Source organism: Panicum virgatum, chromosome 9N (assembly GCF_016808335.1).
Source record: "Panicum virgatum strain AP13 chromosome 9N, P.virgatum_v5, whole genome shotgun sequence".
Classification (NCBI taxonomy): Eukaryota; Viridiplantae; Streptophyta; class Magnoliopsida; order Poales; family Poaceae; genus Panicum; species Panicum virgatum.
In genome coordinates, this window is record NC_053153.1 from 70,818,524 (window position 1) to 70,841,233 (window position 22,710).

Sequence of the window (22,710 nt, forward strand, 5' to 3'; positions counted from 1 at the left end):
TGCATGTGGGTGACATCATGAATTTTGTTCTCACTTCCATGCATGCATGTGGAAAGGAGAAACAGTCTGATAGAGTACCGGTCTAAAATCTCGGTCCAATAGAAAGTGCTCTCTCGAGAGAAAAATTAAACCCGCTTCAGGTGATGATTGGCGTTAATATCGCCTGAAGCGACGTCTAACCGCGCCCTCACGTACGAGTAGTCGGTACCGTCCACCAACTGCTTCCGAATGTGATGTAGATGAAGAAAATGGTGGTGCCTGGAAGAATAGAGTCTGATCGATAAGGACATCAATGGCCAATTTTACACCCTGACTTTCCAACATCCAGACAGGGCAGACGAATTCAACTTCAATCGCATGTGCAAGTAATTCTATGCATAGTCACGCTGTGAAATTTAGAGTTACCTGTGGGACCAGTCAGTACCGCTTGCAGTAACCAGCACCAGAGAGATGACTCTTGTCAAGGAACGTCACTATCCCGACCATTATTCGAACCGTCACCAACCATGAGAAAGAAACCGCTGACGAGTTGGCGACCATGAGTGGCCGAGCTGGGACTCTGCGTTTCTTGCAAAGAAAAAAAAATCGGCGATCGAATAATGGACCCTGCATTTTCCGTCTTGTCCGGTGGAGCGAAGCAAACTGTACAGACAGACTACTGGATTAGCATAGAACCGGTTCTGCTTCTGCTACTTCTCGTTGGGGAGGCCTTCTGAACTCTGAATCAGCTATTTCAGTCCTACAGTTTCTTGAAGGCAACGCGCAGCCCATCAAGCCATGAATGATGAATCTACCCCCTGCATTCTTCCTCCTCGTCACACTTGACTACCTCGTTTCTGCCATGGACGAGACGGTTTTCAGCATAGGAAAAGCATCACGATGAACAGATGTTTTTGCATTTGGGATGTTTCTGTTGGAGGTGGCATGTGGATGGACACCCCTGGAGCATGACCAGGTTGTGCTGCTAGATTGGGTGCTCGAGCACGAACAGAGGAGCAATTCTTGAGACGGTGGATCCACGGCTTTGTTGTGAGTACATTGCAGAGGAGGCGGGCTTGGTTTCTGAAGCTGAGGCTCTCCTATGCTCACAGCCGATGCCTAACTTCACGTGCTGCGGCACGGCAAAAAATGCGGCAAGTCCTGCAGTACCTTGATGGTACCGTGGCAGTCCCAGAGTTGGCAATGACCAATCTGGATTATAGCAGTCTGATGTTTGTGCAGAATGAAGGGTTTGACTCATACGTCATGTTGGATGCATCATCATTAGCGACAAGCATTGGTCCAGGATCTAACTACTACGGAGGACGATGATGTGATCTTGTTCCTGATTTCCTATTGGTTATCGGTTCTGGTCAGTGGAGTTTTCCATTTCTAACGCTTTCTGTATCAATAGGTTAATTTGGACTGAAACGTAATCCCATCCATTGCTTGATATCGTAACATGATTTTGATTCTGAAGCCAATATCTTCCACACTAATGGTAAAATCAGAGCTAATGGTAGAAGGGAAACAAACAGCAACTCTATCTTCATCCGATGAAATCTATTTGAGATGAAAATTGAAACTGACTGTAACATCTGATATTGCGTACTCAGACAGAATCTTAGACAATGATGCCTTGTGCTAATTTCAGTTATGCATTCATTTAGCATGCACCAAAAGCAACAGTATACGTACAAACAAGAACAACACGATGCCCATTGTCCATTGTGTAATGCTTATTGTTTCATCTCCTTGCTCTCTTGCTCAACCATGTAAGCTTTCTTCATTTCTTCCAGGACTGAATCATTCGTGCTGTCAGGCATACAAAACACAGAGTGACTATTAGTGTGAAATGTGGTGTATTTGTCATGCCAATGGTAGTTTAATCAAGGTATGAAATATGAAGCTTCTACAAGAAAATAAAGATAAAAAAGGTGAACATCTTCCAGGATATAGTGATTATTACACCCAGGCCTGGATACACCCCTCCAATTCGACAAAAAAGCAAAGCACATTCAACCCAAGAAATCATTTAATCAAAATCTTTAGTGTGTTCTGTAATTAGTTATGGTCACATGGTCATGGCAATAAGGAACTCAAATTCTGATCACAAACTCAAAATGATTAGCAGCGCAACTTATTTTAGATTCTTCCATTATCGGTCAGAAAATATTATTATGATCGTCAAACAGCAAATACACCATTTATATAGACAGGGATATCACCTACCAGCTACCATTGATCTTGCCTGGTGGTGTTAAATTAAAAGATGTTTAAGTACCAGTTAGCATGAGACCGTGATGTAACCAGTAACAGTATCCAGCAAGTGCCAGAATTCTTAACAGAACTTGCACTGAAGTTGGTTCTAACAAATTACTAGTTGTGGATGATAGAAAATGAATAATCATATCAAAATCCAATTGTGCCTGGCTCCTACTGTTAAGATAACATTTCAGTAACAAATAATAACAAACTAGCATGGTACCAGCTTTAAGTCAAATCAACGTCTTGAACTGCATCATATGAAAGACTACATAGAACATCTTGCAGATAACAACATAAATGTCTAGAATGAAAAACAGGAGAAACTTTTGAACTTGTAAACATTAAATGCGACTGCACTTTTACCTTACACGACAGAATCAAACAAGAACAGGGAAGCCACTTGGATGATTATTCCAAATACATATGGAATAAGTACTTACAACTGATGAAGGCATTCATTCAACTCTTTTGCTTGTTTACGGCATTGCCATACTACAGAAAATGTTCTTCCTCGAGCACACTCAGCATATTTTGAACAATAAAAATCACATTCCTTCAGGGCCTTTTGTTTCATTTTGCTGCGCAAAGCTGAAAACCCAAACGGATATATTTAACTGTTAGAAATGAACATAATGATCTTTACAGGACAATTTCCAAGAAAATAACACAGAACATTCCAGGCCACAATCTAGAAAGTAAAAAATAAAACAGTTAACACTAAAGAGCATCCCCAAGTGGGACATGTTAGTAGGCTACAGGACTTGCTATATCATTAGTTTGGTTAAATAACAGATAGAAGAGAGATATGGGAGGTTGAGTGCTTAATAGAAGCTAGCTAGCTTATACTGGTTTTAATGCAAATTCCAAGTCAGAAGATAGTACTGGTGGGTGGAAGGATAAAGGAAATAAGAATTACTGAATACTTGGTAGCTATAGTGTGCTTGCATTAGAGAGGTTGTATATTAAGTTGCCTATACTCTATAAACAAGACGGCACATACTACAAAAATGTCTTCTACTGGAGATTCCCTAAACAACAATAATTGATTGGACAGTGTCTGTGCGAGGCACATTCTGGCCATGGTGAACAGCAAGCCAATCGGTTAATCTTCATCTTTACACCTTAAAATTCGCTAACAGCTCACCAGTAGAAAATCAGTTAAGCCAATAAGTCGTTTCTTAAAAAACAGTTATCAGTCCATTGGATGTGGAATATGGTTACATACTTCAGAAAGCACGTATTATAAACTCTAGTAGATAAAGGTTTTCACAGTCTATAACACTGATGAGAACTCAAATGCAGTTCCAATCTGCTGTACTAGTAGTTACTAAATATACTGCTTAACAACGAGAGGTAATAGCACCAATTGAGGATCAAAAACCCTGCAAACCCCCGAGGCACGTACAGATACGAACAACTATAGCGTCAGTTCAAGGCAAGCGGCTAGCATAAGACGCTCGTTGCATCATTTCAAGGGTTTGGTTCGAATTTGAATAAGCTGAGCCAGCGGTCTTGATAATTCTAGGCAAATCCTCATCCGCCATGGAACTAATGAGAGCTCTGCGCGCACTTAAGAGGCGCCCAAATCAACAAATCGGAAGCTTAAGAAGCACGGATTGGATGATGCTGGACTCACCTTCCTCGACCTTCTTCTTGACGTGATTCTCCCTGGCCTCCTGGAGGTATCCCATGCCGCCGCCCCGACGGTACGGAATCGGACTGGGGCGGATAGATTGAGCAGTTTGGCGTTAAACCCTAGCGGGAACGCGGACATTGACGGCAACGTTCTCTCTCTCCTCTCCCCTTCTTCCACCGGTGGGTGAAGTTCCCGCACGTGGTGTTTGGGAAACGGGCTAATGGGCTATTGAGCCGCAGGTCGGCGGCCCAGGCAACCAATCAATAGGCCCGGGTGGCTGGATCTGCATGAACAGAATTAAGATCAGAGCCCTTTATTTAAAAAAATTAAGATCAGAGCCCGGCCTGTTGGACAAGGCCGAGCTGAGAAAACTGGAAATGGCCTCTCTCTTCCCAAAAGGAAAAAAAAAGGTTGTGCAGAGCATCACGAACACGTGCCTTGTGGTGATCATCAGGAAGGTCTGAAACTCTGCACTCGTCGTTGTCACGGGGCCTAGGGTGACCTCAGATTTCGGGATCGCTTGTGGCTCCACGCAATCACACGATATTTGTTGGATGGATTCTCACAAGCCACGCCCCGTGGATGAGGACAATTCCACCAATCCGCTCACCAGCAACGACCGGGCCGCGAACCAGTCCTGGCAGGTACGGCTAACCGACGGGCGCGTGCCGCCGCCGAGGCCGACGCTTTTGGCACCCGCCGGTCGTAGACACGTCAGACAAACGAACCGGCCACTGCCAGAGTAGCAAGACCGCTCCACGCGGAGGCGACACAGCATGCACGAAACGGAAAGACCAGGCGCGATCATGCGACCCGCGAGGTCGCGCTCGCGGCGCAGCAAACAGCAGCGTGATCTATCTTAATCATTAGCAGGCTACTACTACTAAAAAAGGATCATTATTAGAAAGGCTGGTGGATCCAAGGTGAAGCAGGGAACGATACCTGTCGCTACTCGCTAGAGCTGTTGAGTTTTTTTTTTCTCGAATGCGCAGGAGGAGTGCGCATCATTGCATTAAGAAAGGGAGAATCATGGAAAGTTGAAGTTTACAACCCGCGATCAACCTCGCGTACAAACACAACTCCGGGTCGGATTACTCGCCTAAGAGACTACCTAGACTCTTGGCGCCAGCTGCTACCCACATGTCGGCGTCGGTTTTAATCTTCCGAAGGAGCTGCTGATGATCCAGTGAGTCGCCGCGGAAGAGACGTGCATTCCGTTCTTTCCAGATGTGCCAAGCTACAGGTGCGAAGAGCTCCTTTCCGGGTGGTTGCCGGAAATTGGAGGCGCGTTTGCTTCCAATGTTCCTGAATACAGATGTCCCCGGATGGCGCAGGTGCGACCCCCGAGCCGATTCAGGATGATCCCCCAGACCTGCACGGTGAACGGACAGGAGACGAAGAGGTGGTGGACTGTTTCCTGTTGGAGATTACAGAGATGGCACGTTGCCGGAGCTGCAAGACCATGCCGTCGTCGTCTGTCTGCTGTCCAGAGGCGCTCCTTGAATGCGAGCCACAGAAAAAGCTTAACCTTTAATGGTGCCCAAGTTTTCCACACTAGGTCGGCACCAGCAAAGGTAGAGGATCCTTGATGCATCATCAAGTACGCTGATTTAAAAGTGAACTGACCATGATCAGTCCAGCGCCAAATGCAACGATCGGGCACGTCTGGCTGCAGGTAAGTGTTCTCCAAACGGTCCCAAATTAGAAGGTAGCTAGCAATGGCTGGGACTGCCGGTGATGTCCCTGGTCCAAGCTCGGTTTGGCATTGCCTGTGCTACGGTTTTGTTTTTTCTTGCCCTTGCCGACACTACGGTGAGGAGGTGAGGAGCAATATCATGAATGGACTGCCCATCCAACCATCGATCGGTCCAGAACTTTGTGCGCATCCCATCGCCAACGCTGATTGTGATGGATGCCCTGAAGAAAGCTTCCGCTTGCGGCTCAACCTGAATCGGTAGCTCTGACCATGCTCTACTCTCATCTGTACGCTGCAGCCAAAGCCATCTTGTTTGCATAGCCCAGGATGATAGCTTGAGGTTTATGACGCCAAGCCCTCCGAAGACAGCGGGTGTGGTGACCACCGGCCAGGCCACGGTGCACTTGCCCCGTATCGATTGCTCCTGACCAACCCATAGGAACTTCCTGCAAATGGCATCTATTTCTGTTCTCACCCATGGTGGCAGTTTATCAGCCATCACAGCATAAATCGATGCTGCCATTAGGGTGGATTTCACCAACACAAGACGACTGCTCTTGCCCATCAGCGACCCTTTCCAAGCGGAAAGTTTGGCCGCCACTTTCTCCACCAGAGGTTGCAAGTGGGCTTTGGGAATTGCCTTTGTACTCAGTGGCAGGCCGAGGTAGCGGATGGGGAAATGCATCACCTGACAGTCCAGGATATGTTGGATGACATCAAGTTCTTGGTCAGCCCCAAAGATTGGTGTGATGGAACACTTGGCCAGGTTGGTTCTCAAGCCGGATGCCTCTCCAAATAAATCCAGTATCTCTTTGATCGCCCATGCTTGCTGATGTGAGGGGTGCATGAATAGGATCACGTCATCGGCGTAGATGCTGCAATGGAATTTGATCGCCCGGTTGCCCAAGGGGGAAAGGACTTGGAGAAGCTGTGAACCAAGGTTATTGGCCGGTAGTCTTTGGCCGTTGCAGCTTCGGGTTTTTGGCAATGAGAACAATGAGGGCGCTTTTCAAACAGCCAAGATTGCTTCTGTTCAAGGTGAGGAAGGCATTAACCGCAAGCATCATGTCATTCTTGATTATCGGCCACGCGGTTTGGTAGAACTTGCCAGTAAATCCGTCTGGTCCTGGCGCCTTGTCCGGTGGGAGGTCCTTAACCACGTTCCAGACTTCTTCCTGTGTGAACGGCATGTCCAGCAGTTCTGAGTTAACGAGTGGGAGCCCCAGAGCTGCAATGTCGATCCCATTTGCTCTCTCCACCTGTGCGCCCATGAGATCACAGAAATAGTTGAACATGATCTGCTCCATGTCATTGTGAAGAATCGCCAGCCGTTCACCATCGATGATCGAGGAGATACGCTTCCGTCTGCACCGTCCTCTTGCAACTAGGTGGAAGTACCTGGTGTTGGCGTCGCCGTCATGCAGGTGGAGCACACGTGCACGTTGACGTGCAATAGTGCGCTCAAGGGAAGCAAGTCCCAAGCATTGTGCCTTGAGTGATTTGCGGATGTCTAGTTCATCGTCAGACAGAACTCTGTGTTCCTGCGCTTGGTCGAGTCGTAGGATGATTTCCCTTGCAGCAAGCAACTGAGTTTTGATGTTGCCAATGTGTTTGGCGGCCCAACTTTATAGCTCCCGGGACGTGCTTCGGAGCATGGCGTCAAGCCGCCTGAACGGGTCACGAACACTTGCAGAGGACACTGCCACCCGCGCTTGACGGCGTCGTCGTAGCCCGCGAACTTGGGCCAGAACACCTCGAAATGGAACCTTGGTTTTGGGCGCAGGGAAGCGTTGGATTGCAGGAAGATGGGGCAATGGTCGGACATCTCGGAAGAGAGCGCCTGAAGGAAGCAGGCAGGGTGTTGCTCTTCCCAGTCAAGCGACGCAAGCGCACGGTCGAGTTTAACGAGCGTCGGGCGATCTCGAGCTGTTGAGTTTGAGTGGCTGGCTTTCTTTATTTATTCCGGTGAAGGCTCTGCTTGTGTAAAGCGACGCGCCGAGCGCATGCATCTGCTCGTCATCTACCACGCCGGCGGCTGCCTGACGCGACGCGGACCCATCCATGCTCATCGTCGTCGTCGTCTTCCCCATCCACATCCGCGGTTCCTGCGGCTGCACCTGAAGGCGATTAGGAAGTTCATTCCTATCCCGCTGAAACCGGGATCCTTCGCAGGATTTTTTTTTTTTTGAAGTAAAGAATCCTTTGCAGGATAGGAAGAGCAATTCGGGCAGAACCAAGCAACTAACAGTACCCACCTGCTGGCGGTATGTAAATTTTTTGAAAGAGGATTTTTCTACATTTGAAGTACTAAATATAAATTAATTATAAAATTAATTACAAAACTCGTCTGTAAATCGCGAGATGAATCTAATGAGCCTAATTAATTCGTCATTGGAGGTGGTTGCTGTAGCATTACTGTAGCGATTTAGCGTCTAATCACGGCCTAATTAGATTCATCTCGCAATTTACAGGCAAATTGTGCAATGCGCAAGTGTTGGAATTTTTTTTTTGGAATTTTGAATTTTACAAACAAAGAGCTAGTGACACTGACACGGCACCACCGGCGCCAGTTTCCTCCAGCTCGGTCGTCTTTGGATCAGGGTTCACCAAACCGTCAGTAACCGGTCCGGTTTGACCGGGGTAACCGGTCCGGACCGGTTCCGGTTTGGTCCGGTATGAAACCGGTCCAAATTCAAAATTTAAATTTGAATTCAAAAAAATGAAAAATTCTAAAAAAATTCCTAAAAATACTTCAAGATGCGACAAATCTAATGGTGTCAAATTTTCTCAAAAATTCATTCATTTAGTATAGTTTGCGGGGATTTGAAGTTAAACAAAAAAAGCGTGCATACAAAAGTATACAAATACAATGTAAAAATAGTATAAAAAAGGGTTGGAAGGTTCATTTAGACTAAAATATGTTATACAAATATTTATTTAGTATACTTTGCGGGCATTTGAATTTAAACCAAAAAAGAAAAAAAAATTGAATTTGACTGTTTCCAGCCAAACCGGCCGGTATACCGGTACGAACCGGTTGAACTGGGAAGTTTGAATTTAAATTTGAATTTGTTCGGTTCCGACCGGTAACCAGCCAAACCAGACCGGTATATCGGAACCGGAGGCCGGCGGTTACCGGTCACCGGTCGGATTTTAAAACCCTGCTCTGGATCCGCAGTGACGGTTTAAGAGGGGCAATTGAATTGGTGCCACGGAAACTGTTCACGACTTCCCCGTCGTCCTTCCAAAATATCAGCTGTTTCCCGCGTAGAGCAGGTAAAGTCGTGCCACTTTTCATACTCCCTCCGTCCCGGTTTAAATGTATTTGGAGAATTTAAAAAATGTCCCAAATAAACGCACGATATGAGGTTCTGGATGTTGCAGCTGGTGGAGCAGGATAAACAGGCCCATTCCTTTTAGAAAACAACTCAGCACCACTCCTATCAATTAAAAAAATCACCGTTTCCTCTCCAATAGGTTCTGGCTTCTTCCGCAGTCTACCTATCAATTAAAAATATTTTTGGTCATTCATATAGAGGTAGAAACATCATTTCCTATCCATACTAAGATTGCACTTCAAATTTTTAGATTGCGCTTAAACTGGCACAGAGGGAGTAACTGTTATGGACTTATGGTCCATTCCCTCACAGAATCTTCGTATTTTTCTCCGTTTCATAAAATCCTCTGATAGGTGACGGGCCGGCTCCCGCGGTGAGCCCAGGCGGCGGCGACGTGTTCCGGACCGAGAAGGGCTCTCCTCGATTCTCGAAGAGTACTGTACGGCGCGCGCTCCTGTCCGCCGAACTCGCCGTGACCAACAAACAAGAGCGGTCTCTTCTCCCTCCCAGACCACCACGCTTGAGAAGATCTCAACCCGGCCGGCCACGAAACGCGACGCTAACACTTTACAGTGTCAAACAAAATCAATTTACCAAACTAACTTCAAAACTCCTGCATTAGGAACCCTCAAGATTCTAATGAAATTTTTGGCCGTGTGATTTGAGAATGATACTGTAGCACCACTATATCTAATCGTCAATTAATTACTATTATTAGATTCGTCACGAGAAATTACACCTATTTCACAAAAAAAAATGCAAATAAACTTCATTGGATAAACACCCATTAATTACTATAGCAGTACTGTAGCGAGGCGGAGCCGGAGCCGGTGGAGCCAGAAAAACGGGCTCCAGCAGCTTCACCTCCTTCGCAGTTCATTTTCGATCTTGAATAACAGTGCTAAATAATAACGCTACAATTTTAATCACTGTAGCATGGAGCTGAGCTGCCCTCGGCGGAGCCCGGCCAATCGGGGCCTGAATGACCGCAGGCGCTCACGGCCCATGATGGGTCATCGACTCATCGTCGTGTCGTCGATGCTTTTGATTGGCCGCGCCATGGCGATGATGTGCGGGGTGCGGCGCCACTCATGAGAAATGGAAACTGCATCCCTGAACCAACGAAAGGCGCTTCGTGATTCGTAAACTACTCCGGCCACGCCACCGTGCGGCCTGCACTCATCGTTGTCACGGGGCAACGGTGACCTCTGATTTCCGGATTGCTTGTAGCACCACTCGATCGATCACACGAGACTGCTGGATGCACTCTCGCAACTAGTGGATGAGGATAAGTCGCACGCCCTGCCTGCTCGACGCTTCCGGCGTTGGCGTGCCGGGGGCCATGCGGCATCAGCGCATGCATCAGAGAGAGACATGACGGTGTAATAGTGTTCTGCCGCTTGCCCACGGATCCCAGTTTGCTTCCAGCAGCAGCAGCAGCAGCAGAGCAGGCCAATCCAATTGGCAATTCCCATCAGAACTGGGATAAGGTTAAACCCTCCCCGATCGGCGATCGCCTTCAGCCGCAGGCAGCATGGACGAGGACGGGTCCCGGGCAAACGGAAGGCTCCGCGCGTCGCTTTTACTCAAGAACCATCACACAGAACAAAGAAACCGCACGATGGGAAGCCTTTTTCCCCGTAGTCTTTTCTGCTGCCCCAGCAACTCAGCCGAGCTCGTTTCAAAAAAAAAAAAAAAAAAAAAAACTCAGCCGAGCTGCGCTCCTCCAGTGACAGGTGTCCGCCCGGGCGTCGCCTTGGATCCATCCACCAGCCACGGTCCTTTTTCACCTGCTAATAATTTGAAAAGATCACGCTGCTGCTTGTCGCGCGACGAGGCCAAGAGCAACCTTGCGTTGCGCATGATCACGTCCCCACTTTTTTCGTCTGATGCTGTGTGTTGCCTTCCGTATGGAGGAGCGGTCTGATTAGCGGCCGGTTTGTTTGACGTTCATGCCTGCTTGGCCGATTTCAAAGCCGTTTTTCGGTGACGGGGACAGGGACGTGCCAGGATTTCTAGATGAGCTCCTGGTCCGTGGACTCGTCTGTACTGGCCTCCAAACCACAATCTGACTGACCGTGGATATGGTATTGAGCTCCCTGCTTCCGTACCGGTCTGCTAACTGTTTAGTTTTTTTTTGTTTGAAAAAAAGAACTGTTTAGATTGTTCACATTTCCCTTTCGATGAACTCGCCGGACAGCTGACGGGCGCCTCCCAATGAACCCAACGCGCGGCGACGTGTTCCAAGCAGAGAGGCCCTCGCGACGCCCTCGTTCTCGCTGTCCTCCCGAGCACTCCACGACCGCACCACAGCCACGCTGACAGCGGCATCAATGGTAAACAAAGAGGACTTCTCCTAATTGACTGACCCCCCCAATTGCAACTATATCAATGGTAAACAAAGAGGACATCTTCGAGAAACTAGAAAAAAAAAATCGAAGCCACTTGCAACTATATCTAAAAAATCGAAGCCACTTGCAACTATATCTCCTTCATCAGACAAATTCCATGAAAGGGAGTTACATTTTCCTTCCCTTCGATGAATTTTCGGTGTTCACTCTGAAAATTTTCATTTAAGTATATGTTCCCAAAGCATGGTTGTTATTCTGATCAGGCTGAGCTGGACCAGAAATCAACCTGTACAAAACTTGGAGCCTACCCAATTCCCAAAAGAAGCATCATTGGCTGCACAGCAGCGCAAGTACAATGTTTGCCCGTCCAGAGCAAACTCCGTCGTTTACAAGCAAGTCAGGTTTCTTCGCCACAGAGCACCGATCCCGCGACCAGTATAAAGAGCGGGGGAAGAAGAAACAGGGCATCACCACTTCGCCGCCACAGCACACCAACCGAACACCACCGTTCGCAGGCAGCAGCCATGGGCCTCTTCGGCAAGAGCACCTCCAAGCAGACCGCCAAGCTCAAGTCCCTGGTCAAGCTCGCCGCCGCGCGCCTCGCCGTCGTCCGCCGCCCGCGCCTCGGCCGCCGCTCCATCGCCCGCAGCGACGTCGGGCAGCTCCTCTCCATCGGCCACCTCGACCGCGCCCTCCTCCGGGTAAGCGCAGCGCGCGCCTCCCTGCTCGCGTGTCGAGTCGCGTGTGTCCTTCTCCTTCATTTCGCCGGTTTGCGGTGGTAGTGACGCGGAGTGTCGTGCGTTCTCGTCGCGCAGGCGGAGCAGGTGATCGAGGAGGACAACATGCTGGAGGCGCTGGACGTCATCGAGCTCTACTGCAAAATCCTCATCGACCAGGCCGCGCAGCTGGAAAAACCCAAGTGTGTGCAAAGTCTCTTCGTGTTCGTGTTCGTTGCTTCGATTCCCCCGTTTCTCGGGTTCCCCGTCTCACACGGAAAGATTGCTATTTTGGTGGAACCCAGGGAATGCAGCGAGGAGATCAAGGAGGCGGCGGCGGGGCTGATGTTCGCCTCCGCGAGGTGCGGCGAGCTGCCGGAGCTGCTGGACGCGCGCGCCATCCTGGGGGACAAGTTCGGCCGGGACTTCGCCGCGGCGGCCAAGGAGGGCGCCCTCGGCGTCGTCGACCCCACGGTAGCTTCAATTTCTTCCAACTACACTCGCTTGGTTTTCAGGTTGTCTCCCCAACTGCATGTGACGGAGTTGGAATTGAGGATTGGTTGTTGCCCTATTCGTTTGTTGCAGTTGGTGCGGAAGTTGTCCGGCGAGAGGGCGAGCTTGGAGCAGAAGAGGAGGTTGGCCAAGGAGATCGCCGCAGAGAACGACATTTTTCTGGAGTTCCCTGAGTACCCAGTAGAGACTCACCAAGTTGGTCGCGCAACCTCACAGACCAACGACCATAGAGAAAGAGAACAATCGAGGAATGCCCCAGCCAGAGAATTTGTCCAGGAGAGTGCGGTCAACAACACGGATCGTCGTGAGGTATGTGCCGTGATCACACTACAGGATCATCAGAAATTCAGTATCTTTATTACGGAATTTGTGATTTTATAAGAATCAATGAGTGACAGGTGCAGCGGACGCAGCAGTCTGTTGTTGATGGCAAGGTGAACCAGACCCTTGCTCAGCTGAGCGTGGATGAGAAGGTGTCGAGGGAATCCAAGAAGTATCTCGACGCCAGGATGGCGGCGGAGGCGGCCTTCGCGTCCGCGTCGTTCGCCGCGATGGCCGCGCGGGCTGCCGTCGAGCTGTCTCGGTCGGAGTCACAGGGGAAGGGATCGAAGGGCGGTGGCTACGACAAGGTGCCCCCGGTGCAGACCACGGCGGCAGCGAAGCAAGGGACGGCACCGCCGTCGTGGAGGCCGCAGAAGTCTCCGTCTCCGTCGCCCTCGTGGAGCGACAGGAGCACGGTGACCTCGGTCGGGTCGGACGCGGCGCATAAGGGGAAGGAGGTCGTGTTCGACCAGAGCAACGAGGAAGTGGAGGACGAAGTGGCGGAGGACGTCGTCTGGCCGCCGCCGCCGCTGCGCCGGCCATCCTACAGGAGGGCGGCCTCCACGGTGGGCACGGGCGTCAGCTCCGGCGCCGGCCCGTGGCACGGGAACGCCGGCGCACGGCCGTTCCAGGACGGCCCGCCCGAGAACAACCACCCACCGCACAGGAGGCGCGCCACGGAGTTCGCCGGCGGGAACGGTCACCTGCACGCTCCCCACGACGCCCTGGGCGGCCAGCGCGGGCAGTACGTGACCCCGCCGTACAGGAGGAACCCGGCGGCCAGCACTGGCAGGAACAGCGACGCCGCCGTCGCCGGCGCGTACGAGAGCTCGGCGTACGTGCACCAGCCGTACGCGAGGGTCGTGTCGGCGCTGGAGCGCAGCAACGAGCACATCGCGCGGCACGAGGAGGTGCGCCGGATCGGCACCGACGCGCGGGTGCTCCAGGAGCGGGTGTACGGCGCCGCGGCGCCGGGGCAGGGGCAGGGGCAGGGGCCGCTGAACCCGGACAGGAGGGCCACCTCGGTGCGCACGCGGAGGTGAGCGCGCTCTGCGGCTGCGGGCATTGCAGGTCGTGGCCGCCCACCCGGAGCTCGTTAGTTCAGAGTTGGGATGGGAGCAGAATTCCCGGCGCAGGAAATCGGGTCCGGTGCTTCGCCGGCAGAGCGGCGGTTTCAGCGGTTTGGTGCGGGATCCGTTGAGATTTCCTGCCTCTGGAAATGGAAACAGAAGTAGTTTTTTTGCTAGAAGTGAAGCATTGTTCAGGGAGCTGAATATGGATACGCATAGCAGGTGATTAGGTGGCCTTTTTGTACAGAGGAAGGATCGAGTGTTGAGTTGTGGTTAACTGAGATTTTTTTCTGTAGAAAGTAAGGGATTTTGTATCGCAGATGTTCTTAAGCTTCAACCTTTTTTGGCTTTTCAAAAAAAAAAGCTTTTCTGCTCCAGCATTGAGAATGGTTGACTGAGAATGCGCCTATGGCGAGGAGCAGGCCAAGGTGATGAGCAAGTCAGTTCAAGTCCGTCGCCCCCCCCCCCCCCCCCCCCCCCCCAGGTTTTGCGACTGGCGAGTGTCGACGCGTTTGCGCCCCCGGCCGTGCATTCAGGCAGCTCAACGCAGAGGCCAGCGCCGGGCGAGGGCCCTGACGTCGCTCGCTCACGCGCCCGCCTGCGTGCGCTTTGGTGCATTCAGTTACTCGCGTGCCCGGCACCACCGTCAAAGGCTCGCAGCGCAGGCCACCCTCCGCGCGCGCAGAGCGGTTCACGCGGTCCACCGCGCGCCGCCGCGCAATCGCCCGATCCCGTCGGATCCGCGCAGGCCGCCGCAACCACCTCACGTTCTGCAGCAATCGGGGTGAACTGGACGCTTGGCAAACGCAATTTACTATACACCCAATCGGGGCAGCCGCCTCGGCTCCTTGCCAAAGCTGGCTACGAGTGGTTGGCTGCGTGAGGTCCATCAGCATTCAGCGGAGACTGAAAAAACATATGTACAGGATACCCCAACGTGGACCACTGCTTTTGTTTATAAGTTTGGATACAACTTTATCTTATATTTTTGGATAAAACTTTGGTTAACTGATGCTATGCGGCACGACTACACAACTAATAGCAAGGAACCAAATGGCAGGGTATTTTGTTGTACAGGGCACACCAATGTGGCCCGCTACTTTTTCCCTTTACTAAAGCACGAAAAAAATCTGGATGGCCCTAGTTTAGTATTCTTCATTATAAAAAGGCATTGGTTTGGCTATTACTAAATGATATTTTTAGTATTCCATATATTTGTTCCTTGGATTAGAATGCTGCGGCAGAGTATCATGTTAAGTGCATATTGTTGGGCTAGAATAAAATATGAGATAGATAATGTGATTATGGGGGAGTTTTCTCATTCCTCTTTCCATATGAAATCATGTAATTGTTCTGTTATGTTGTAGGAAACCTCCTCATGGGGAGCCTTCAAATAACAAGTTTTATGTTGATGTTGACGACAACATGAAGTTAAGTGCATTATAGAATTTGATTAGAGTTCTGGACTCTTCTATGTTTTATGTTGCCATTAAAGATATTGATAAGAAGCCTAATAATGTCAAACGAGAGTTGTATGATCTGGTTGGAAACTCGCTCCTAGCAGTAGAAGATTTGAATTAGTCTCTCATGGTTAACAAGTCGTCAACTGAAGTTGATCCCAAAGGGTCTGTGATGATTGTGTTTGATGGATGGTGTCTAGAGAATGGCATCCCTAATGCAGATTTTGTGGTTTCCCTCTCAGTATATGAAAATAGGGAATCTCTTGTTAACATGGAGTTCTGTGAATTGAGTGCGTCTGTATATATCAAGTAGCATGGAGGTAAGAAACTTCCATTGTTTCATCACTTTGTTCCAAAAATCGCACTCCTATCACTGTAAGCTACAATTGACCATGGTGTGTGTTTTGTGTGTGCAGCATGCACACCCACGTAAGTGGCAATGATTGAAGCTGTAACAGCAGTGGTGGTGGCAGCGGTGGAGATGAAACGGTTGACGTGGCAATTTTGTCAGCTTTGTACATTATCAGTCCTACCCTGCCTCTGTTTCTCCATAGATACTGGGGAAGAAGGAAGATATACTATGCGTGCGTGTGAATGGCTTATTTCCCTCTTAATGTGAGATTAAGAGGTTACTTAGGTGAGGTTGCTTAGGTGAGTTGAAACCATGAATACTGTGGTATAATCCAAGTTAGGGACTTAGGGTCACTTATCTCGGACTCGATATGCCTCCTAGTTGCGTTGATTGGTTTACTGGTGTGACTTGGTTTATTGGTTCGTTTATTGACTTACCCCCTTGTGTGGCCACCTTGGTGTTGCACACGTTTCTAAGAAAACTTGCTTAGTGAATTCATGATGTAAAGAACAAAGCCTGTGTTTGAGATGCCTTTGTTGCTTGCATCAGATCGTGACGTCTGAACTCGAAGTTGAGTGATCGCTGCAACTTACCACAAGAAATGAAAAACCTTAAGCTTGTGTAGTAATTTCGGCATGAGTATACCCAATTGTCTACTGCTGATGGTTGGATTTGTGTCTGGTAAGGTAACCACATGAATTCAAGTGATGCAAGAGATGTGTCAGATTGTCTAGTTTCAGTCCATCACTTGCAATGTTTAGGCATCATTGTCATGTTCAAGAAACGGATGCACATGACAATCCTGCAAATTGCTAAAGCGCCGAATCCTCTAACTGCTAACCAATTATCACGTGACAGCAGAGCAACCAAATAAATGTTGTATATCACCGACACGCTAATGGGATGAATTGTTCATGGAGCTGAATGCCTGAATATGGATACGCATAGCAGGTGATTAGGTGCCCTTTTTGTACAGAGGAAGGGTCGAGTGTTGAGTTGTGGTTAACTGAGCCTTTTTTCTGTAAAAAGTAAGGGATTTTGTATCGCAGATGTTCCTAACGTTGTATTCGTTTGGCTGTGGCTAGTGGCTGGTGCTGATTTGTTATGAGAGAACAATACTGCTGACTGGCTGGTAGCCGGTGCTAATTTAGTATGAGAAAACATTACTTCTGGCTGGTTGGCTGACAAGCTAAACGAACAAATGGTAAGTTTCAACCTTTTTTGGCTTAAAAAAAACACTTTTCTGCTCCAGCTTTGAGAATGGCTGACTGAGAATGCGCCTATGGCGAGGAGTAGGCCAAGTTCATGAGCACGTCAGTTCAAGTCCGTCGCCCCCCAGGTTTTGCGACTGGCGAGTGTCGACGCGTCGCGCTGCCGGCCGCGCATTCAGGCAGCTCGACGCAGAGGCCGCGGCGCCGGGCGAGGACCGTGACGTCGCTCGCTCACGCGCGCGCCTGCGTGCGATTTGGCCCTTTCAGTTACTCGCGCGCGCGCCCGTCACCACCGTCGCAGCGCAGGCCACGTTCGCGCGCGCGCGCGGAGCGGTTCACGCGCTCTCCACCGCGCGCCGCCGCGCCATTGCTTCGCGCGCGATCCCGTCGGATCCGTGCAGGCCGCCCCAGCCACCTCACGTTCTGCAGTCAACTGTCGTCGGGTTTGATGGGATGTGCTCTCCGGTGAACTGGACGCCTGGACCACCCCACTCGGCCCGCCGAGCATCCTGCCGCGTTGGGTTGGTACTTGGGCTTCATCTTTCATATGATAGCCGCTGGGCGCTGGGTCTCTCTCTAGTCTCTACCTGGCACTCGTCAACGTTGCCTGGTTGTCCAACGGCTGCCTGTCTTTTTATGCCACCAAGCTCGCGCCCCAGACGGGCCAGGCACCAAATCGAGCGGACAGCCGAAGGCGGCTGCTGCAACTGCAACTTCCAACCGTCGCAGCGCCCATGAAGGAATCAACTCTGAATCAAAGATGCGCGTTCACCGCGACCCGCAAGTCTGCAACGAAGTGGCTCTCCGTCTCCGATCGGCTCGCCACTTCGTGTCATAGTGTCCCGGCGCTTCCGTTGCCTGGCAAACGCAACTTGCTACACACCCAATCGAGGCAGCAGATGGGTCGAGCACCCCTTAAGAGAGAGAGAGAGGAGATGGGTCGAGCAGCATTCAGCAGCGACTGAATGTAAAATTGCCGGTAGCTAAACTGAATCATAGCAGCAGAAAAATAGGATTATAGTTTAAAGGATAGAGAAAGGAAACATCAGTATTCTAGTACTTCACAGAAAAGGAATCCTATGTACCATACTAAAATTTTGCCGGAAACTTCGGTTACAGCAATTGGACAAAAGTTCTTTCAAAACCGGAGATGCAAATATCTGAAAATCCATTCAGCTAGCAGTAAAAATGAGATGGACAAAGGGACAGCTTGCACATAGCGGAACTACACTGTTTTATGACAGTAAATGTGAATGGACAGGGGTCACCGAACAGCCGAACACATCATACCAAGCTGCTTAGCAACTTTGTCGATTCACTGCCGCCCTAGATCAGCAATCCAGACAGTTTCCCACCTGTGAAATCTTGGCCAAATTCAGTAATAAGGAAATATATAATCTACTAGTTGTCTGGAGGATCGCACTTACTGCACAATCCAATAGCATACAATCAACTACTACATTTACATTCTAGTTAACAGGGTTGGCCAGCAATATTTACACATCGTCAGAGATAAAGGATGGATTGACTTAAATTACATTACATGGTATTACTATGCTATGCTTCCACTTTGACACACATACACACTGCATGCCTTGCCCAGGCAAATGTTGCAAAATCAATCCCCAAGGGACCGCATCCCCTGATAAATCGCGCCAGGACGGAGATCATCCAGGCTTTCAACATTCATATAGCCACCGTACTCCCTGAGGAGTGTCCAGCCACGCCGTGTGAGGAAATCTCGGAAGTCCTCTTCAGTGTAGAATGTCTTGTCTTCTGGGGTCTGCAAGCGGTTTGCATTGCAGAGTTTAATTGTCACCCCTGAAAAAAGAAGATCAAACAATAAATAGACCGCTAGACAGTGGTACTCTACTCAAACTTCACTAAGTGAAAATCCTCTGAAGTGATAAAGCTGTATAGAGCGTCCCATGTCTTTCCAAACACTACAAGTTGGAGAAACCCTGTGAATGACATTATCTTTTCTAACCTTATGTACAACTATGTGTTATAGTATCCATGTGGAGAAAGAGTTCCAAAACAGAACAAGATAAATACCTATATGTATTATGTAGTGATAGACTATTTGAACCTTGACTCATGGTTCAAATCAAATTTGCCACATTTCCCTTGACAAGGCATAAGAACATCACTACACCGATATATTGATCTAGCATGTTATTGAGAAAGTAATGAATCTTATTCTATAGCTGAGAACAGAATTTACAGTTACCATCATCAAGATGTAGTGTGTATGCTCCAATCGGCATATCCCTATCCAAGGTACGAACAACCTCATCTTCATCTTCAAGCCAGAAAGCTCGTCTTGTTCTTAGTCCAAATGCTGATTTGATGGCTTCCTTAATTGCTTCAGAAGTACCATCAATTCCTATTCTTTTAGTGTAATCACCCCAAAAAAGGGCGTACCCAGTGCCGTAGGCTTCCCGCACTGTGGTGTAATCACCCCACTTGACTAAAATGACTCTCCCACCAAAAGTGCCCTGATTATCTCCACCTGTATGGGTATATGCAGAATTCCAAAAAAATCAACAAATTAAATATTACAATCATACTGAACTAACCAATTTTACTTATATATTGAATGCTTTGCAAATTGTTGCTGGAATTCAGTTTTAGTAGAATTTAAGTAACACCTAGCAAATTTTAAGCAACCTGAAGGCTAGAGAATCTTAACATACAAATTAGAAAGATGTTTATCTCTCCAGGTGGTTGATTTATTTTACCCGATGTAACAAACTGTAGAATAGCAGTTAGTGAATAGAAAGGTTGAAGTTCCCACCACCAGACCTGCCAAGAACTAGGCAAGGCCAATGTTTATAGCTCAAACAGCAGCAAGATGGTGGCCAATAAAAGCTGTCCTTTGTTACTACTCTGTCTACAATGTTTATGGTAAAATATACAATTAATGTGGGCACCACTTTCTAATTAAAAAATAATCCAACTGTTGGGGGAATGGCCCAGCCCATATTGTAAATGGATCCCATGTGGCGGCCCAAGGGTCTATGTGTAAATCCTGAACTCATCAGGGGGCCGGGGGCAAATTGCCACCTCCCTCCCCTCCTATATATAGATGACCCAAGGGGTCAGGAGGGCGCTCTCTCCCTCATGAGCATTTTTCACTCACTCTCTTGTTCGCTCCTCTCCCAGCTGTCTTGGTGGAGTCGCTCCCCAACACCAACCACCCCAAACTCTCCCCGATCTCTCTCTACATGGTGCTACATCTTGCTTGCATCAAGCGCCGACGGCACTCGTCCGCAATTCGCACTGCTCGTCTTCTCCCCCAATCCCATGAAATTCATACTTACCGCCAGTCCGCCACTAGGTCTAGTAGTGTGCCAACCGGATCTTGCAAAATCAGGCACTCTCCTCTTCATAGACAGCTCCAGGAAGTGTCTGCTTCTTGCTAAACCCAGCCCCAGATTTGTGATGATAGCCGGTGACGAACTCCCCGCAGCCAAATCAGCTGGCGGTGGCAAGCCTTCACCAAGCGCACCTTCGTCAACTTGTGAAGTTGCTTCTTTGGTGAGGCCGCAGTGGTGGCGTCAGCATCAACCATTGTGTGTGTGTGGAGCGAGGCAGAGAGGAGATAAGGGAGAAGAGTAATTTTTTATTTCTTTTGGTCGCACCAGAAACTTGTGGTTGACCATAAAATTCCTTTTCCCCCACAATGGCTATTGCTCATGCATTTAGTGCTAAAACTCACCATTTTATCACATTGTGGCACCCTCTAGATTGTAGCCAAAACTACGATTTGAAGAACTAAGATTCGATCAAGTTCAGGATTTTTAAAAACTTCTACTTCCATAAGGTTTCTTAGAACAATAGGAAGTTAAATCAGGTTCAACTTGCACACCAAAAGTAAGATAGAAAAAATTACAAATTTCTCAGAAGTGAGAAGTTACAGGCCAGTCATTCAACGGTATTCAATTTAACTTGCAAGTGTGCAGAATAGTACCATTAGTTGAGGTGTCTCTCCAATTCCAAGGGTTCACACCGTTGGTTGCAACTGCATCAGCAGCTGTCAGGGGAAGTGAATGCCTGACATCCTCCAAACGATCATCGATGCTCAGTATCGATCTACCATTTGCTAGAAAACATAAAAGGGTATAGACAAAGTCAACACCAAATTTACATGGTCACTACATGAGATAAATAAATTAAGAGATGGATAGCAATTGTTGTACGTGCAGGATAGCTCAGTACCTTCAACAGGACCAAAGGGAATGTTAGCATCTTCAAAGCCTAGATTGAATGCAGAGGATATTAGACAATAAGGTAACAAAACATACTGCAACCAAAATATCAAATAAAGCAAAAGTCCAAATAGTCGCCTACTAAGCATGGTAAGGAACTGCTATTAACAAAACCAGAGGCTCAGACATTTGAACCACACACCATATAATCCCCAAAGCTAACACATGTAAGCACAAAGCACATCCTAACCCTGCTACACATACAAACATAAGCGAACTCCGAACTCGGAAACAAAATCAATTGCGTATTGCATAGCAGTATTAGTGTTACCAACTTACCACTACGTCTACGTCATATTTTCTCAAACAGCTCGATAGCTTGAGTGGTTTAACTGGCCTTACAATTTACACATCTGTACCGAACTACTAATGATCGGCCAATGAACTATGCAATAGTAATCTTAACTTTAAGAAATTGTACATTAAGGCCTTTGGACAGCTAAAGTTACAGGCGACTTAAGTTACAGAATTAACATTAATACTACTGAACACTAGTGACTGGCGTCACACATTAAAAAACCGTTGCAACAGCATGAATTCACACTGCTATATACCAAAATTATTGACTTGTAACCCCAATCCCAAAGTTCTGAATTGACGAAACCTCAGATGTGGAGTCCAAGACACATGTAGTCATTAATTCATCAAGCAAAGCATAACGCAGACGCGCACCGTTATCTGTCGTGAACTGTAGGTAAGACTCGATCTTGGAGTTGGATGTGGGGGTCTTCCCGGCGCCACTGCCACTGGCAACGCAGCCGCCGCTGCCACTCTCCTTCCCGCGGCGCTTGAGCAGGTCGTCGATCTCCTTGTAGTACGCCATCTTGGCGTTGCCGTTCCCTCCGGCGCCGGAGCCGCCGCCGCCGTTGTGCCTCGCGTGGCTGCGCGCCTTCTTGAACTCCTTCAGAAGGTTGCGCCACTTGTCTGTGCACATGGTAGGGGAGCGGTCGAACCCTTGGTCCCGCATCCGGGCGGAGATGGCCTCCCACAGGTGCTTGTTGGACTTCGAAGTGTTGAAGTGGTCGTCCATCTCGCGGCGCAGCGCGATCAAGCAGAGGGTCTCCTCCCGGACCCACGTCTCCGCGCGCCTCTTCGGCGCCGACCCCGCCGCCGCCGCCGCCGCGGCGCGGGAGGAGTCGTGGCCGCCGTCCTCGCCGCTGCTCTCCGGGAGGAGCAGCGGCGGGGTGGGCGCCGCCGGCGGGCCGGAGAGGAGCATGGCCGCAGCGGCGCGGGGAGGAGGGGGAGGGGGAGGCGCTTGGGGGGGTTTCGCCGGAGTGGCAGTGTGCTGCGAGAAGGTGAACGGTGGTGGGCTGGTGGCGAGGAGGACTGGGTGCAGGCTCGACCGCTCGAGGAGGACGGGCCCCCGACCTGGCAACACGGCCCTTAAGTGCAGGCCCAGTTTAGAATTTGCATCTCGAATTCTAATTACGGCATCTGGAGTTTGTAATTGTAGGTTAAAATAAAGTATCATGAGGATATCATTTTTGAGAGGGTTCTTATTTGCCATCAGAAAACAAATAGTAGTTCC

The 22,710-nt window shown here is 49.1% G+C and overlaps 3 protein-coding genes across 4 annotated transcripts; 1 reads left to right on the forward strand and 2 right to left on the reverse strand.

The window, feature by feature from the left end:
- Window positions 1–1,501: 1,501 nt before the first annotated feature.
- Window positions 1,502–4,130, reverse strand: LOC120692514 (uncharacterized protein DDB_G0275933-like). Its single transcript, XM_039975846.1, has 3 exons — window positions 3,884–4,130; window positions 2,688–2,835; window positions 1,502–1,794 (listed from the first exon to the last, which is right to left on the reverse strand). The coding sequence occupies exons 1-3, from the start codon at window positions 3,936–3,938 to the stop codon at window positions 1,719–1,721; spliced, it is 279 nt and encodes a 92-aa protein (XP_039831780.1). The 5' UTR covers window positions 3,939–4,130; the 3' UTR covers window positions 1,502–1,718.
- Window positions 4,131–11,571: 7,441 nt separating this feature from the next.
- LOC120693467 lies at window positions 11,572–14,211 on the forward strand. The gene is made up of 5 exons (XM_039976913.1): window positions 11,572–11,969; window positions 12,084–12,187; window positions 12,290–12,458; window positions 12,570–12,806; window positions 12,896–14,211. Exons 1-5 carry the CDS (start codon window positions 11,793–11,795, stop codon window positions 13,859–13,861), a joined length of 1,653 nt encoding a protein of 550 aa, XP_039832847.1. The 5' UTR covers window positions 11,572–11,792; the 3' UTR covers window positions 13,862–14,211.
- A 4,056-nt stretch (window positions 14,212–18,267) lies between these two features.
- LOC120691687 (trihelix transcription factor GT-1-like) lies at window positions 18,268–22,501 on the reverse strand. 2 transcript variants are annotated; one of them, XM_039974836.1, is made up of 6 exons: window positions 21,855–22,501; window positions 21,133–21,171; window positions 20,885–21,016; window positions 19,373–19,423; window positions 19,142–19,318; window positions 18,268–18,732 (listed from the first exon to the last, which is right to left on the reverse strand). In XM_039974836.1, the coding sequence occupies exons 1-6, from the start codon at window positions 22,396–22,398 to the stop codon at window positions 18,530–18,532; spliced, it is 1,146 nt and encodes a 381-aa protein (XP_039830770.1). In that variant the 5' UTR covers window positions 22,399–22,501; the 3' UTR covers window positions 18,268–18,529. The 2 variants fall into 2 exon arrangements, with proteins under 2 accessions (XP_039830770.1, XP_039830769.1); XM_039974835.1 differs by having other exon boundaries at window positions 19,142–19,423; window positions 21,855–22,495.
- Between the last annotated feature and the right edge of the window lie 209 nt (window positions 22,502–22,710).